The 15,851-nt window shown below is 40.5% G+C and overlaps 1 protein-coding gene across 2 annotated transcripts in view; it reads right to left on the bottom strand.

The window, feature by feature from the left end:
* The window catches only part of ESR2 (estrogen receptor 2), a 34,982-nt gene that overhangs the window by 6,399 nt on the left and 12,732 nt on the right, over positions 1 to 15,851 (bottom strand). For both annotated transcript variants that reach the window (XM_018907132.3, XM_018907133.3), the window contains exons 5-7: positions 8,498 to 8,797; positions 3,089 to 3,227; positions 361 to 494 (exon numbers count right to left, since the gene is read on the bottom strand). In XM_018907132.3, the coding sequence (XP_018762677.1) occupies positions 361 to 494; positions 3,089 to 3,227; positions 8,498 to 8,797 (573 nt within the window). The remainder of the gene's footprint in view (positions 1 to 360; positions 495 to 3,088; positions 3,228 to 8,497; positions 8,798 to 15,851) is intronic.

Raw genomic sequence — 15,851 nt, 5'->3', positions numbered from 1 at the left:
GGACTGTACAGCTTCACACATGACCAGGATCCACAGAGATAGGAGCAAAATTTCCCATCCAAAAGGACAGATCCACAGCCTGAGCGATGAGCCCCACCTTGTGAGAAGCCATCAGAACTTGGGGTCTTCCATGCAGTTCTTGGAACAGGGCACAGCCCCTGAATACAGCAAATTATACAGCTTAGAAGTTTCCTGAGCAAAAATTTCCTCTTTACAATCTATCAGAGACAAGTCCTTTCCTATTATTCTCTTCCAACAATTTTTTATCATTTGACATTTTGGGTTTTCTGAGGCTGATTTCCCAGCCACCCTCAAAATGAAAGGTGCAGTTTGGTGAGTATAGAGCCAACACATACTCACTGGAATTGAGGAGGATCATTGCCTTGACACACAGATACTCCTTGTGCTGCAGTTTCAGCTCTCGGAACCTCGAGGTCATGGCCAGGAGCATGTCAAAGATCTCCAAAATTCCCTCTACACATTTCCCCTCATCCCTATGGAAACACATTCAACACATCACCAAAAAAGTAGAATTGAGGAACTGACTGAGAGAGATCAAAGTCAAAGCATGAAGGAGGCTGCAGAAGGCCTGTCTCATCTCATCTTTGGGACAATTGAAAAGGCTCTGTCATGAAATCTGAATTGAAAATTACACTGGTGTGAAAGGCCAGCATTTCTAAGAAACTGATTTTCTCATTAAAGTGCAAGCAGGATTGGTCATAAGTGTGATCATATTTCTGTGTCCTCTCAGCCTGTATCATTCTGATAATCAGTCTGAAATCCTGCAGTGCAGGGCACAATACCACCCTGAATAATTTCCCAGATTTGTTTCATAAGGAGTTACCCACAACCAATAACAATGTTTGTACTTAATGGAGGCCTCAGGACTTGGTAAAAAGGAAAGACTTCCTAAAGTCAATTGCTTGGAATAACAAGACATTTTTAAATAATAAAACAACTCTTGTCCCTATCTCCTGGCACTATTTTTTGGGAAGGTATTGAAAGGTATTTGGGGTTTTGGTGATTTTGTGGTTTGGCTATTTTTATATTTACAATTGTTTACAGAATGCAACTTTCACCATTTTGGACATGAGAAGTGGTCCTGTTTTCAGATCTGAAAACACCCCAAACAAGTCATTCCTATTTGTTTAAAATTCAGCAGTGGCAAATCTCAAGCTCCCAAAGTTGCTGTTCCAGGTTTTTGTTAGTTTTGTTTTATATGTACTGAACTAAAAAAGTGATTAAGCTCTACAACAACAGTATTCAAAGGGAGGCTCCTTATCCTCTTGGTCACAGGAGATTTTTTTTTCTCAGTAACATTTTTAAGACAAGACAGATTTAAGCACAGCAGTGCAGGAGAATAAAAGAAATGTACTGGGTCCCAAGAGAAAGGTGCTGAGCCTTCAGGCTGGAGGCAGGAACATGCAGATAACACCACCTAGGGTAGCAGGTTCTGCCTGCAAAAAGTATTTCTTATGGCCCAGTTTCCTGTGTTTCTCACAGCAAAGAAGAATATTAAGCTTTAGAGAAGGAGAGGCAGCTGCCAGATTCAAAACAAGGACAGAAGTTCCAGAGAAATATTGTCTGCAAAGATTATGTATGAAACACATCTGAAGGCTCCAGGGAGACCTCAGAGCCCCTTCCAGTGCCTAAAAGGGCTCCAAGAGAGCTGGAGAGGGGCCTTGGACAAGGACCTGGAGGGACAGGACAAGGGGGAATGGCTTCAAATGGAAAGAGAGTGGGTTAATTAGAGATCAGGAAGAAATTCTTGACTGTGAGGGTGCTGAGGCCCTGGCAGAGGTTGCCCAGAGCTGTGGCTGCCCCATCCCTGGGAAGGTTCAGGTTGGATGGGGCTCTGAGCAAGCTGGTCTGGTGGAAAGTGTCCCTGCCCATGGCAGGGGGTGGAATGAGATGATTATTAAGGTCCTTTCCACATAAACCATTCTGGGATTCTAAGTTCAACTAAGATAATAACAATCAAGTTAGAGACCAGGTTCACACAGGAGTGTCCTGAATAAAATTACAGCATGCCCAGACACTTGTAAGCTCCCACTCTGACATGTCCTGAGGAAATGAAGAAATGCATCAAATATTCTCACTCTATTCAGCACAAATTAACTCTTGAGCAATTAAATGCATTGTACATTTTCATCAATTTCTGATCATTGCACTGAACAGTGCAGCATGTCCTTGCATTGAATTTCATATGAGCAAATAATATTTATTTCCTCTGTTTTAGAAATTATTTTTTAATAAGCCACTTTTACCTATCTGTATCTACAATGATAATTATTGATTGCAAGTCACAGAACTGGTGCAAATCTGAATTTCTCCAGGTTGAAAAGATATTTTAAAGAGCAATCTACTCTCTTATTCTAACAGAGTAGATTGCTTCTCTGACTTTTTTACCAATGTGAAGCACAGGTCAAATCCTTCAAAGGTTCTGTAAAAAAAATCTCTACTAATCCATAGTCTTCCTTCCTGGTACATGATGCTATGGAGAAATAATCTTTAAACTTGAAAACATCCTGCTGTAGCTTGAAAAAACAGTCTTAGTATCTAACAGCAAGCTAGGGGTCTTTAAATCCCTCTCAGCTAGTGCTCCAATGCTTACTGTTATAGCCAGCTATAAAGTCTGCTGTAGTGGCAGGAAGAAAACAGGCAGGAAACCTATTTAAAATAATTAAAATATTGCCTGACACTGTGTCTTCTTTTAAAATGAGGGATGTAGGGACAATTGGACAATGCAGTGCCTTGTGTTGCTGTATTGACAGTTTCAGCATCTAGAGACCTGGAACAGAGGGAACAAAACCACCAAAAGATGGGAAAAAATGAGAGAAGAAAAATGTGAAGAGAAACTTCACACTCAGTGCTAGAGGAGTTCAGGAATTTGCAAGTTCAACAAAGCTTTTACAGCTTAGCATTCCTTAACCCCTGAAAGGATGGGGAACCTTAGGACAGGGTTGTTACAAGCACAAGTGAATTATATTGTTAGATGAAGTATTAGTAACATCTGCCATGTTTAATCCTCTTCCCCACCTTCAACCACACGAATTTGAAGTGTTCTCAATAAATTTATTCCTCTTACCTGTCCAGTACAAGGTCTGGTGCAAAAATCAGTTTCCCAGGATGGTCAATGGATCTCCACATCAAACCAATCATTAGAACTTCCATCCAGCAGCTCTCCAAGAGCCTCACTTGGTCATAGAGGCTGAGATCAATGAAGCCTAAAGTGATGCAGAGAGCATAAAATAAATCAACTTGTTAAATGTTTTGGTTTAATAAAGAAAAATGAGTCCATGATAAACAGAACAAGAAAGAACTAAGGGTTGTGAAGATAAGGGAGCATTGACATCCAAAGTGGCAGGCTGCCACTTCAAACAGGAACCAAAATAATTGCAATTATCACCATCTACAAAATATTTGGAATAAAGCAGAGTGGTGTTTTAGTGCAATTAGTCCCATACAGCTGGTGGAACTCAAATGACTGCAGAGTCACCTGCTTTATGTTCCTGTCCTGAAAGAGGAGAGATGTTAGAAGAAATATTGTGAGGGTGAGGCCCTGGCACAGGCTGCCCAGAGCAGCTGTGGGTGCCCCATCCCTGGCAGTGCTCAGGGCCAGGTTGGATGGGGCTCTGAGCATCCTGCTCTAGGGGAAGGTGCCCTGCACGTGGCAGGCGGGTGGAACAAGGTGAGCTTTAAGGTCCCTTCCAACCCCACTCATTCCATGATTCTATGATTCATTTCTCTCCAGAACTTTTAGCAAGGCCTCAGATAACTCTGCAGCACAGCCAGAAGGCAGAGATAGTCACAGCCCACCTTTTCTCTTCCCCTGGGAAAAAAAAATTACTGGGGAAAAAATAATGTAATGTCTAAAAGTCAAAAGAAAAAATCAGAGAAATAAAATTCATACATTCCAAACCAAAGGATCAGAAGTGTAAATTATCAAAGCATGGATGGGAAAACAGACTGTTCAGTCAAGGAGAAAAGCACAGATATGATGAAGAGCTGCTCAAAAACAAGATCAGGCCACAGTTTTCAAAGCTGAGCTTCTTCAGGTTGGGCCCTTGGCAAAGGTGCTCCATTTTCAGATGAGCTGGCATCTCTGACACTGCCTGATGACAAACCCAGGTACAGCCTGGCCATGGCAGACTGGTTTCCTGAAGTTCTTCCTGGTTGTCTAAGGTGTTAAAACACACACAGGATGTTTGGGCTGCCAGAGAATCTCTCTGTCAGTAGTTTATACCAATGCTCCATGCATTTTAATCTCATTACACAACTCAGCTGGAGGACAGTCAGTGACAGCCAGGGGCTGCCATGAACTGAGCAAAGCTCACTTTTATCATCCCTGAACGTGCTGCTTTTCAAAGCTGGGGCAGCCTTGCCTCTGGTTTTACAGGAAGGATAAACAGGAGCCCAGGAGTGTTACCTTCCCTCCTGGGTTCCCTGTCACAGAGTTTACTACAGAGCACACAGCCCACAGCAGATTGTCTGCCACACACACTCATCACTTCAAACTGCTTTTAGGAAAATATTCAGGGAAGTGGGAAATGGTACAAAAACTGACAGTGCCAGTTTCCTGGGAAACAGCAGCCCAAAGACATTTCAGAGGATATTTAAATAAACATTTACACTGCCTTGTGCTGATTTCTCTAGCATAAACAAGGAATTATCAGGTTTAAAAACTCTCTCAGTTGAGTGATGCCAGACCAAGTCCCAAGGTTCAATCTGTGGGTTCTTGAAGATCCAGATTTATCACAGATGTCCTCTGCTAAACTCACATTATCAGTGGCAGCAGTGGGAGCTATGGCCATTGAGCACAGCTGTTAGAAGGACTCTAACTCTCTTTTTCCTAATAATCTCATGCTCCAAAGGTGAAGGACATCAAAGAGCAACCACAGCTTTCACTGCAGCCTCAGGAGTCCCATTTAATTTCCTCCAGAATACATTAAACTAATAATTTTTATCATGGTTGTATTACACATCCTTTAGACTGTGGACTCTATTTCTTATAATTTAATTATGAATTGCTAAGACAGAGAAGAGAAAAAAACTTGTGCTGGATGTGTAAAAACTAGGAAAAGACACACTGCTCTGGTCAGCAACACACTGGGCTGCCTAATGAATCCAAATGTTGATATTGTGACAGCATCCTATTGATTTGCAATACAGGTTCAGCAATGAACCATGTAAACTCTCTTAGATTAGGTCAGCAAAGCAAGAGGTAATTACAGAAGCTGTGTTCTGCTGCCTGACAACTGAGAATTAAAATACTTAGGATTCAGAAGGAAAAAAATCCATATGTCAGCTTCTATTTGACAAAAAAATATACTCCATTAGGCTGAAAGACCAGAACAAAAATACAGCCACAGAGTAAAATTCATAACAAAAGACTGTTATTAAATATTAAACATGAAAAACCCACACAATACAAACATGTTTTTGTTCCTATTTAGGCAAAAAGTTACTGTTAAGACAATAAGAAATTTTTTTTCACCTCCAATGATTGTGAAATAAAATCCAATAATAACTTGAGATGAAAATGGACTTCTAACCAGAGTACACAAAAGCAAATAGTCAGCTTTTCAGAAAGTAAAATTACTGCTCACTGGGCCATTAGCCAAGAGCTCTCTATTTTTTCCTAAGGCATTACCTCCAGGAACCAGGCAGGGATAGGCATGATTACCTTCAGGCAAGAGTTTTTGAAAAATAAAATTCCATGTCCTGAGCTTTAGCCATCACAGCTTATATATGAAAAACTAAAAAAAAAATCAATCCAGATTGGAGTTAATGGTCCAACTTCCATGTAATACAGCAGTGTCACTTATAATTGGCTATATATTAAAAAACCCATCTATTTTTGGCACTGCTCTAAAATGCTGTTTATTTCTGTTCTCTGTAACAGGAGTGATCAGAAAAAACAAACAGAGACAACAAAGTGTCAGCATTCCCAAGAACTGTTTTGAAGGGGTTTGATTACTTCAATGGGTTTTCTTCATACAGTTCTCTTACTGCCAAGAAAGTTTTTATTTCTAACATATTTTGAAAATAAACTAAAAGTGACCTGTGCCAAAATTGAGGTTGGTTTGAAAACTGTTCTTGTGAAAAATACAAAGAAATAATCTTAACTGGCTGAAGGTTTGGGTTTGTGGATTTGTCTTTCAAAAAAAAAAAAAAAAGTCTCAGAGTCAAAAAATAGAAATTAATAATACTCAGAAAATGGAAAAGGTTGGGTTGGGGTTTTTTCCCCCTGAAATATTGATTAAAATGAGGTAATTTTCTAAGACTGGTTTTCCTTCACAATTCACTTCCTACCAGATAAACATAACCAAGTGTAGTCCTCTGTTTTAATCCCATTTTTATGATTAGACAAGAAATTATAACAATAGCTACCATTTGACCCCTTATGGCTACTTACTTCACAGGTTTTTTTTTTAGTTCCTTAAGCCACAAAAAATGAGTCTGAAGGATTTGGGCTCTCATTTTTTAAACATCCCACACTGCCAGCAAAACCATCATCACTTGGCAGAGGTCCAGCGTGGTTTGAGATACTCTGGGGTGCAAACATCTCCTCCCCAGCACTGGCCTGGAATCTGCACACCCCAAAACCATCACACCTGGACCCTCCATCCCAGTGTCTGAGACTGCTCTGCCCTGGGAGATGTGCTTAGCTGGATTTGGAAGCACATCAGCCACTCTGCCTAGACCTGAAAGAGGATGCGCTTCCCTGATGGCTAAATTCCTAATTAACGGATTAAATGAGATATTCTCCTCCAAGTTTGTTTCCTGCACTGTGCACACACTGTTTCTGGAGGGAAAGGTTCCTGCCATGTTTTCCCTGAGTGCTCTCCAGCAGCAGCAGCTCTTTACAGTGCACACCACACCAAGGGCAGGGCACACACCAGCACGGCCTGAATCCTTCAGCACAAAACCCAGGAGAGGATCCATGGAGTGCTGGCCCCAGCAGTGCACTCTATCTGAAGCTCAGGATCAAGCCCTCTACTGCTGTGAGTCCACCAATATTCCAAGCTTTCGGCTCACTTTTAGTTTTTAGTTTTTATTCTGCCTCTTTTAGTCATGCAGAAGGAACTGCAAATGTTCACCGTTTCTGGTTGGTGAGAAGTTAAATGGTTCATTGCCATGATGCCATGGAGACATTTGAGACATTCCAGGCACTGGCACAGGTAGTTGTACTGGATGTTCTGGGTGTTGCCAATAGCCAAAAGAACCCTTACTGATTTTTGTTTTGAAGGAGCGCACATGATAAATCTGAAATCAATACTGAGCTCCACTGATGTTTTTCTGTAGCAGCTCTGTCAAATGAATCAATTGCAGACACCCAGGACTTGGACACCCTTCAGTTCTCACCAACTACTAGAAACCTTCTATCAGGACTCAAGGAGAGAATTTGGTGCTAAATGAACCTTCTAAATCAGCTAATCAGGTATTTATAGCTGAGGCAGAAATTACCTGCAACACCACCTTTGCTTTGTAGCAAAATGAACGAGTATTTGAGTAAGAACAGACAGCAAGTTATGGGTTATATTTTATCTAAATTAAAAAACATCCAGGTTAATTACTGAGAGGAATAAACTCTTTATTACTTAGCAGGACAGAAAACTTGACTTCTATACTGTGAAAAATGTGTATCATGTGATTGATTTTTGCAAATATTAAAATGAATATTATATGTGTAATGTTAGAAAGTGATGCTGTATTAATTTTCTGAAGTGGTGTGTTAAATATAGTTTTAGCTTATAACATAATGTTAAAATAGAAACTATGCTATGTAGGATACTTTTTTTCTAAAGAAAGGACTCACACCGAGATAGCAGCCACAGGACCCCCAAATCTTTCAGAGAACGAGAATTTACTGCCCCATTATCAGAAGAAACGAACTTCTTCCCACCTCGCTCAGCCACGAGGATGCCATTAGGATTAAGAGGAAGAAGTTGACACTGACCATACAGAATCCTTTGTTTTAATAGAATTTATGCATCATGTATGTGGTGTATGAATATGCAACAGGCTACTGCTTTTAAGGGTTAATCCTCTGTTAATGGGGGTCCTTTTTCAGGCTTATTTTGCCCAGAAAAAGATACCCGGATCATCCATAAATCTTTGTTCTTATTGTCTCATATTGTTCTAAATCCCAATAGTCCAAATTTTTATTACTCTAATTATATTACTATTTTTCTAACAATTTTATTACTATTAAATTTTTAAAATTCTATAAACAAGTGATTGGTGTTTTTCACATATACCACACACTTACTGTGCTGCTCTGTCATGTCAGAGCAGAGAAGGGCACTTTGCTGGGTAAAACCATTGACCAAAACCAAACCAAACCATTGACCAAAACAAACAAAAACCGTTGACAAAAACCAAACCCATTGACCAAACCAATTGACTAAACCCATTGACCAAAACCCATTGACCAAAATCAAACCAAAACCAAACCAAAACCATTGACCAAACCCAAGCCTGAATTCCTCACCAGGAATCTTCTTGGCCCAGCCGATCATGTGCACCAGCTCTTTGTCCGCCAGCTTGGTCAGGGACATCATCATGGAGGCCTCGGTGAAGGGTTTGCTGGGCCGGCTGACCAGCACGTGGGGCGGCTCTGCCTCCAGCAGGGTCAGCACGAACTGCTCGGGGCTGAGGGCGCTCAGCAGGATCTCCTTCACCCTCGTGGCCGCCTCGTTGTATCTCCTGGCCCTGCCCAGGCAGTGCGCGCGCTCCTCGGCGCTGCGGTGGCTCCGCAGGATCCGGTACCCGCAGCGTTCTCTCCTGGAACCTGCCACGAGAACCACACGGTTGCATTGGAGAGTTTTTCCCCAGAGAATTTTCCTCCCTTGTGCAAACCCAAATGTCTCAGGTTTCTGTGGTTGAGGTGACCCCCGAGGTGTTAGAAAGTCTCTTTTTTCCCAGCCCCGCAACTGAAGAAGTCGAGATTCACTGGTTCTGCTTTTCAGGGTTGTTTATTTTCTCTTATCTGTTACATTCTTTCTCTGACCTGCTGAGATCTGTCCAGCAGGTCGGGTTGTGGCACAACACCTGCCCTGGGGGTGGTGTTAACTTTTTATGCTAAGAACTTCATGTACTTTATTTACAATAATCTTCCAATACCTATCACCTATGTTAAACAGTCTGTCTCTACTCTAAACCAATCCAAAAGTGCCACCATCACAGCAGAAGATGGAGGACAAGAAGAAGAAGGACAGGACAGGCCCAGATTCCTCCATCTTGCCTCTTGAACCCCCATTCTAAAACCCCAAAATTCTACTTTTTCACCCTGTGACAAATTAGCTATCATTCTACTCAAACTCTTGTGGCTTGTAACTCTTCACACAAAGTTGGTCATTCTTACCATGGGCTAAAATCAAAGGCTCAGGTGTTTTTGACTCCGTGCCAAGGTCTCTGAGCCCCCTGGCAGGGTCTCAAATCACCCAGGGCAGCCAGAGGAATGCTCTGGGTCCCAACACAAATGTTTGGAGAGAAGGAGGAAAACCCTTTAATATTGGATGTTGTGATATTGAACATTAAGTTTCTAGGACATTCAGCACGGATTTAACTTTGTCCCTGCTGACTTCAGCTGAAGGGTTTTGTTTATTCTGCTAAACAGAAATAAAGTTGAAAAATGTTTGGTTTTGAACCTCAGTCAATTCAGTTTAAAAAGTTCAGTGGAAAACTCCCATTGACATCAAAAAGATATGAATCAGATCTTTAAAGAGATATAAAGATGGCTGATTGTAAATTTTGCTTTATATATATAATCTGGAGGAATAAAAAACTTGAGAGTCTGGGCCAGGTTACAGATTAAATGCCTCAGGAACAAGCACAGCTGGGCTTCAGAGTTAGCTGGATGGTCAGCCAGCGACTCACAAGATTCAACCCATTTTCTCCCCATGCCCCAAGAAGCCAGCAGGAGTTTCTCCAAAGGAAATTCAGATATCTACAACTAAAACCAAACACCCTGTGTGGAGTTCTGTCTGCAGAAGGCTATTTTTGACTGCAAAAAGCAGTCCTTTACATTCCCAGATTTAATTAATTGTTTGTTCTGACAAATCTAAACATTGTGCAGTTCTTGGTCAATGTTATTAGTAGCATCACTGTAGTAGCTATGTTTTGCATAGCTTCCAAGGAAAGAGTCTAAAAGTTTCTCCAAAACCATGACATTCATAAAATACTCAGCTATAGCTCTACTTCAGCTAGCAAAGAGGTCCAAGCATAAGCCAAATTAAAAATAAGGGCTGTGAGGGCACAAAAAAAAAATAATTTCAGATGCTGTTGACAAGGCTTTGTCTTGCTAAATAAGATGCTGGGTGACTCTCATGTGGCAGAGGAGCCTCAGGTGGAGGTGGCTTTCAGGTCATAGTCCTGTCACATCTCCAGCAGCTGTCAAACAGCATTTGGGCAGTCTGGGGGAGGGGTGGATGCAAAGGCCACTCAGGAACAACCTGACTGAATAAGGACCAGCTGAGTCTTCCAGGACTTTTAGGATGTGGGCCATGGCCCTCACTTGCTGCCTGTTCAGGAAACCATGCTGGATGCAGGGAAAGTTAAGGAAGTTCTCATTAAAGGAGTTCTCAGTATTGGAGAACATTCTTTCCCTGGAAATCCAAGAGATTGGAGAAGCCCAACGGGCAAAGCTGGTTCAACGAACAGACCTCAGGCACAGAGCTCTCCAAGTGGGACAGGCCATTTGGAACTGGAAGTATTTTCCAGCTGCAATTCCAGCTTTAGGCCTGCACCATTTGGAGAAAGGATGGGTTTGCAACTTTGAAAGGGATGTGGGTAGGATGAAATGGGCTGGATGCAGACAGGAAATTCGCACAAATAATGGATTGAAGGAAATTAATTTGTAGAACCAAATGTTTAGCCAAATGACAACAGGCTAGAAGTTGCCAGAGCAGATGAATAGCAGCAAAGGGAAGATGACATACCAGCAGAGACAGGGCATGAGACATTATCTTATGTAGATTCATGGAATGAGACTTGATGAAAATACCCAAAAAAAGGTTCCCTGCAGAACTACAGAAGTAACAAAGCAATTTCTTCCACCATCAAATCCTTCCTGAGGAGAGTCAAAGGCCAGCAAGGCATAGACTATTTTCTACAAAGACACCTGGATAATGTAGTGAACTCTGTGCTAAACCTCATTTTTGACTAATGCACAAAGGTCAAGAGGAGAATCTTGAAGTGGTTTGTAAGCTTCCAAAAAATACTAGAATGGCACAGTGGGCTGCAGACTGCTCTGAAATCATGTAATGCACAGAAAGCATGCATTTTCCATCAGGAAAGACAAAAAGTAAAGCTGAGAGGACAGCAGGCAACTGGAATGAGACAGATGAGGAGATGCCCAGGTACCAGGGTGCTCTGCCTACAGAGAAGGCTCTGGTCTCCACAGCATGGGACAGACCATAACCACCAAGAAAGAAGGCACATTGTTTTCACTGTTTAGAAACCTGAAGCACGTTTCCAGGGGCACCTTGAAACACAGAACAAGAAAAATAGCAAAGGGAATAAAAGCCATGGGCAGAATAGAGTAAAAATTTTCTTGGGCTATCAAAAAAATACCAAATGCTCTGTGACATTTGTTATCTGAGTTATCCTTTCCAATTCACTGTTGCAAAGATCTTTAAATAACATTTTGTAGCCTATAAATATAAATTTAAGCTTATAGAAATATACAGAAAATATAAACACAGATAATTGAGTAGATACTTTAATGAATATCAAAGGAATCAATTATAAAAGCACTTTAAAAAAAAACTTTAGCATTCTGTTCTAATTGACAAAATCTTGAACAATTTTCATCTGCACAGCTGCACTCAGTGCTCCATCTAAAGATAATTCAATCAGGTTATGATTTTGAGAGTATTAAAGGTCTAAAGATTTGTGGAGGGTTCTTACTGGGAACTAGCAAACACCTTTAATTTATTTTAGGTTATTTAACTGAATTGAGTTTCTTATATAACCAATTCATATTATATAAAATATGCTCAATTGAAAACATTTACCAAATTTCTATAAAAACAGTACCAGTGCAGGAAGCCAGACTAGGAGTATTACATTTCTGCATAAAAAACTTGCTGCTAAAGAAAATATAACTGATGACAAAAACAAGGTGGGAAAAAACCCAACCAAAGCAGATTCTGAGTTATTTGTGGTGGTTTATATTCACCATATATTGCCAAAGCAGAAGTAGGCTGAATGACCAAGCAGTATCCAGAAAAGATACTAAAAAGAGATACATTTATTTATACTTTCTAATTTTTTGTGCTTGCATTTAAAGTAAAAGAAAACTACATTTAAACTTTCTAGTCAGCTGACACAGCAGAAAACACCAGTCTTTCCAGTTACAACAACAGCTTTCAACAACATAAAGGAACTCCTTTTCTTTATATTCAAATCCAAAGTTTAGGCAGACCAAGAAATTTTACTTATATGTATATATTAGCATAAAAAAGACATGTATAACTGTTTATAAAACAATAATATATGTTATAAATAATTATATGTTATAAATAATTATTGACCAGCCTAATGTTTTAAGTAGATACAGAGATGTGAATCAATGTGTGTAAAAGCAGAGAAATAAAATACAGCTTCCCAGATTAGGGGCTATCTTCGACTTTACTACAAACTCCCTAACTGTTCTGAAAATCTAATATTCATTTCTATAAAAGTAATTCAGGCAATTGCAGAAGTGCAAAATGATCAAATCCCTCATTCTTCCTACCACACTCTCCTTATTTAGAGCTATTTTGTGCAAGAAAATTGCTGTATTCAGCTGAGAATGCTGGGCCAAGGGCAAGACCTTGAGCTGCAGCACCACAGACCATGAGTAAATGACCAAGATATAAGAAGTGAAGCACTTTGAAAAAAAGTCATTAAAATGAGCCTGTTGTTCACTCAGCCACAGCAGGTATTACTGGCAGTGAAACACACTATTTTTCAAGCATTGCAAATTCTCTGAAAATCACAAATGCTGTCTGATCTGGTAGGCAGTTACATGGCATGCTGCCCTTCATACTGATTTTGGTCCCTGGCAATGGCTCACACAACCAACCAGCTCTGCAGCAACCACAGATTCTACCACTGGACATTTTATAGCCAGTTTTTAAAAGACTGTGAGTGTAAACCTGCTCCAGTACACTCCATTGGTAAATCATGATCACTCCAGTCACCTTCCAAAGCAAATGCAAATGTTCTGGTGAGTACATACGCCAGAGCTGACTCTCAAATTGAATTCTCAAGAGTAGAGCCACTGACAAAGGAGCTGCTGTCTGCTCTGTGCACATGAGAACGTGAGCTGAAATTCTAGTGACTGCTATAAAAGCTGAAATTCAATTAATACATCTGATGTCCAGAGAATGCCTTGAAACATTTTGTCCCCACTTATTTTCTGTGTGAAAAGTACTTTACAGTATTTCAACTGCACACAGCAGCCACACACAGGAGAAAGGGCCAAATGCTGAACCAGCCCACAGAGAAATCTGTTTTCCTTCCTGCAGACTTGTCAGATGATTCAAGAGCAGCATCTCCATCACTTGAGTGTGGCCTCTCAGCCTCCTCACTCAGGGCTGAAAGGAGCTTTACCTTTGGAACTATTTCAGCATGTTGAGAACAGACAAATGGGGAAAAAAGATACAGGAGAAGTGCAGAGGAGGGAAATAAAAGTTAGGGAAACTGAAAACTCCTTGTGGAAAAAGGTCTGTTTGAGCCTCAGAAAGCAAACCAAAAGCAAAGCAGGGGATAGCTGCTCCCCGAGTGAAAAGTGATGAAGCAACTCTCCTCTTCTTCACTGCCTTTGACAAACAGTCCAAGTCCATTCCAGCTCCCCAGGTAAACACCAGAAGGTTCCAAGGGAAGATCAAGGGAAGTTTTTTCCTGGTCTATTTTATTCAAGCTTTCTGGGCAGAGTTAACTGCAGTTTTTCTGTTTTTTTGTTCCTAATGACAGCGCAATTTTTTTGTTAATTATTTTTCTAGCACTGTTAGGAGTCCTACTGCCAAACTTTAGCAGTGGCTTCCTTGTTGGGAACAGCAGGGAACATAGATTTCCTGCAGAGGAATTGGCAGATGCAATGTCTGTGACCCCTGTGCTTTTGGCAATGATATATGAATAATTTCATACGATATATGAATATTTTCTATATTTTATCAGAAAATCCACTATCACCTTAATACAAGGCACCCCCAAGCTGGCCTCCACCAAAATACCTGTGGCTTGTTGGGCTGACTTCTTAACATTTCTGAAGGTGATGACATCCAAGAGAATTTCAGACCAAGAAGCTGGAGAGCAACACTTTTCTGCCTTCTCCTACTGTATGGAAGGTGGCCTGTCCTGCTCAATCAGATTTAGGCACACAACCTTGTTTTAAACGAGTTCCTAGGGTGTGTTTTCTCTTGAGTTGTCTATTGATAATATGCAAAACAAGGATTTAAAGGTATGATGGGAATGGTGCCAAGATTTTATGAAGAGCTCTCAAACTACAAAGTGGCAATTGAACTTCTTTCATCACTTCTGCTGGACACAAGTCTCCACTGAGCAAAAATGCACTCACAAACCATTCCAGCCCATCCAGGGCTTTAGCAGATGTGAACCAATCCTTTCACTAAGTGACCTCAGAAAGGAGCAGAGATGCAGAAAAGCCTTCATTAAAAACAAAGTGTTCTCTTTTATGGCTTTCTACAATAAAAAGTTTTTATTAAAGCCCAGTTCTTGTGAGAAAATGTCTGAGAGATAATCGCTCTGGTCTGCAGGAAATGGCATTTACATTTCATGCAAGAAATACTGTCTTAAAATCTGTCTGCTTTAAATGTCTGTCACCATGTGTCCATACACCAGCATTACTCACAGCTGCCACTTAACTCATCAGCTGACTCAGACAGTTCTGAGTAATTTTTATGTTCTTTTTTCTGAAAATCAATTGTTCAGCTTCTCAAATTAAATTCTCAAGAGTTTCAAGCGTTAGTGCTACTACTTGAAAAACGAATTATTTAAAAATACAGGGGTTTTTTTTTCAGTTATAGTTTCACTCTTTTTTTTTTTTTTTTTTTTGTTTGGCATAGTCATCAATGTCCTGCAGACAATCATTATTATAGCAATACAGGTTTATGAATATGTGACAAGATTCAAGGGAACACAGGCTAGAACATAAGTGCATACTATAATTTATTACTTGTAATACCACAGTTCCTATCAGGTCTTATCACACACCAGGACTTTCTGGACAGCTAGAATAAAATTATTAATTTAAGGCAAGCACCGTGGAGGTCTACCTTATAATATCACTATGGAATCAATCTTTACCAAACCTTTCCAACTCCAGAACTAGGGCTTTACAGAAACCTCCACTGGAAAAACTTTAAGCAAAATTCTGAGTCATAAAAATGACCAAAAGACAGTGGCACGATTTAGAAAGATTTTGAAAGGAATCTTATTTGCAGGCATAAGGCTTTCCTTGATGGAAGTAAGACCAAACACCAATAAAGTTGAGATGGACCATCACTGAAGGAAAAGACAGGAGCTTCACATAGAAAGAAGCATCTGACTTGAGCAGAAGAAACTAAATGTACTTGAGGAGTACAAAAATAATACAAGGCACAGTTGAAATTTCAGTTCTGCTCTGGGAGTTGTCAGCTAGAAATGCACGGGGTGACTGCAGTCATAACAGATCATGGAGTGATTATGAACTGCCAGCATGATGTTACCTTGAAAAAGGCAAATAGGATCCTGGGCTGTGAGCAGAGGAGAGCTCCTGCAGCAACAGAGATGTGTCAGTGCTACTGCAGTGAGGAGAGTCCCCAGAATGCTGTCCATGATTCTGGGCATCCAAGTGC

The sequence above is a fragment of the Serinus canaria genome, chromosome 5, assembly GCF_022539315.1.
Source record: "Serinus canaria isolate serCan28SL12 chromosome 5, serCan2020, whole genome shotgun sequence".
Lineage (NCBI taxonomy): Eukaryota > Metazoa > Chordata > Aves > Passeriformes > Fringillidae > Serinus > Serinus canaria.
Note: the sequence above shows the minus strand (reverse complement) of the source record. Positions and strands in the feature narration are given on the sequence as shown.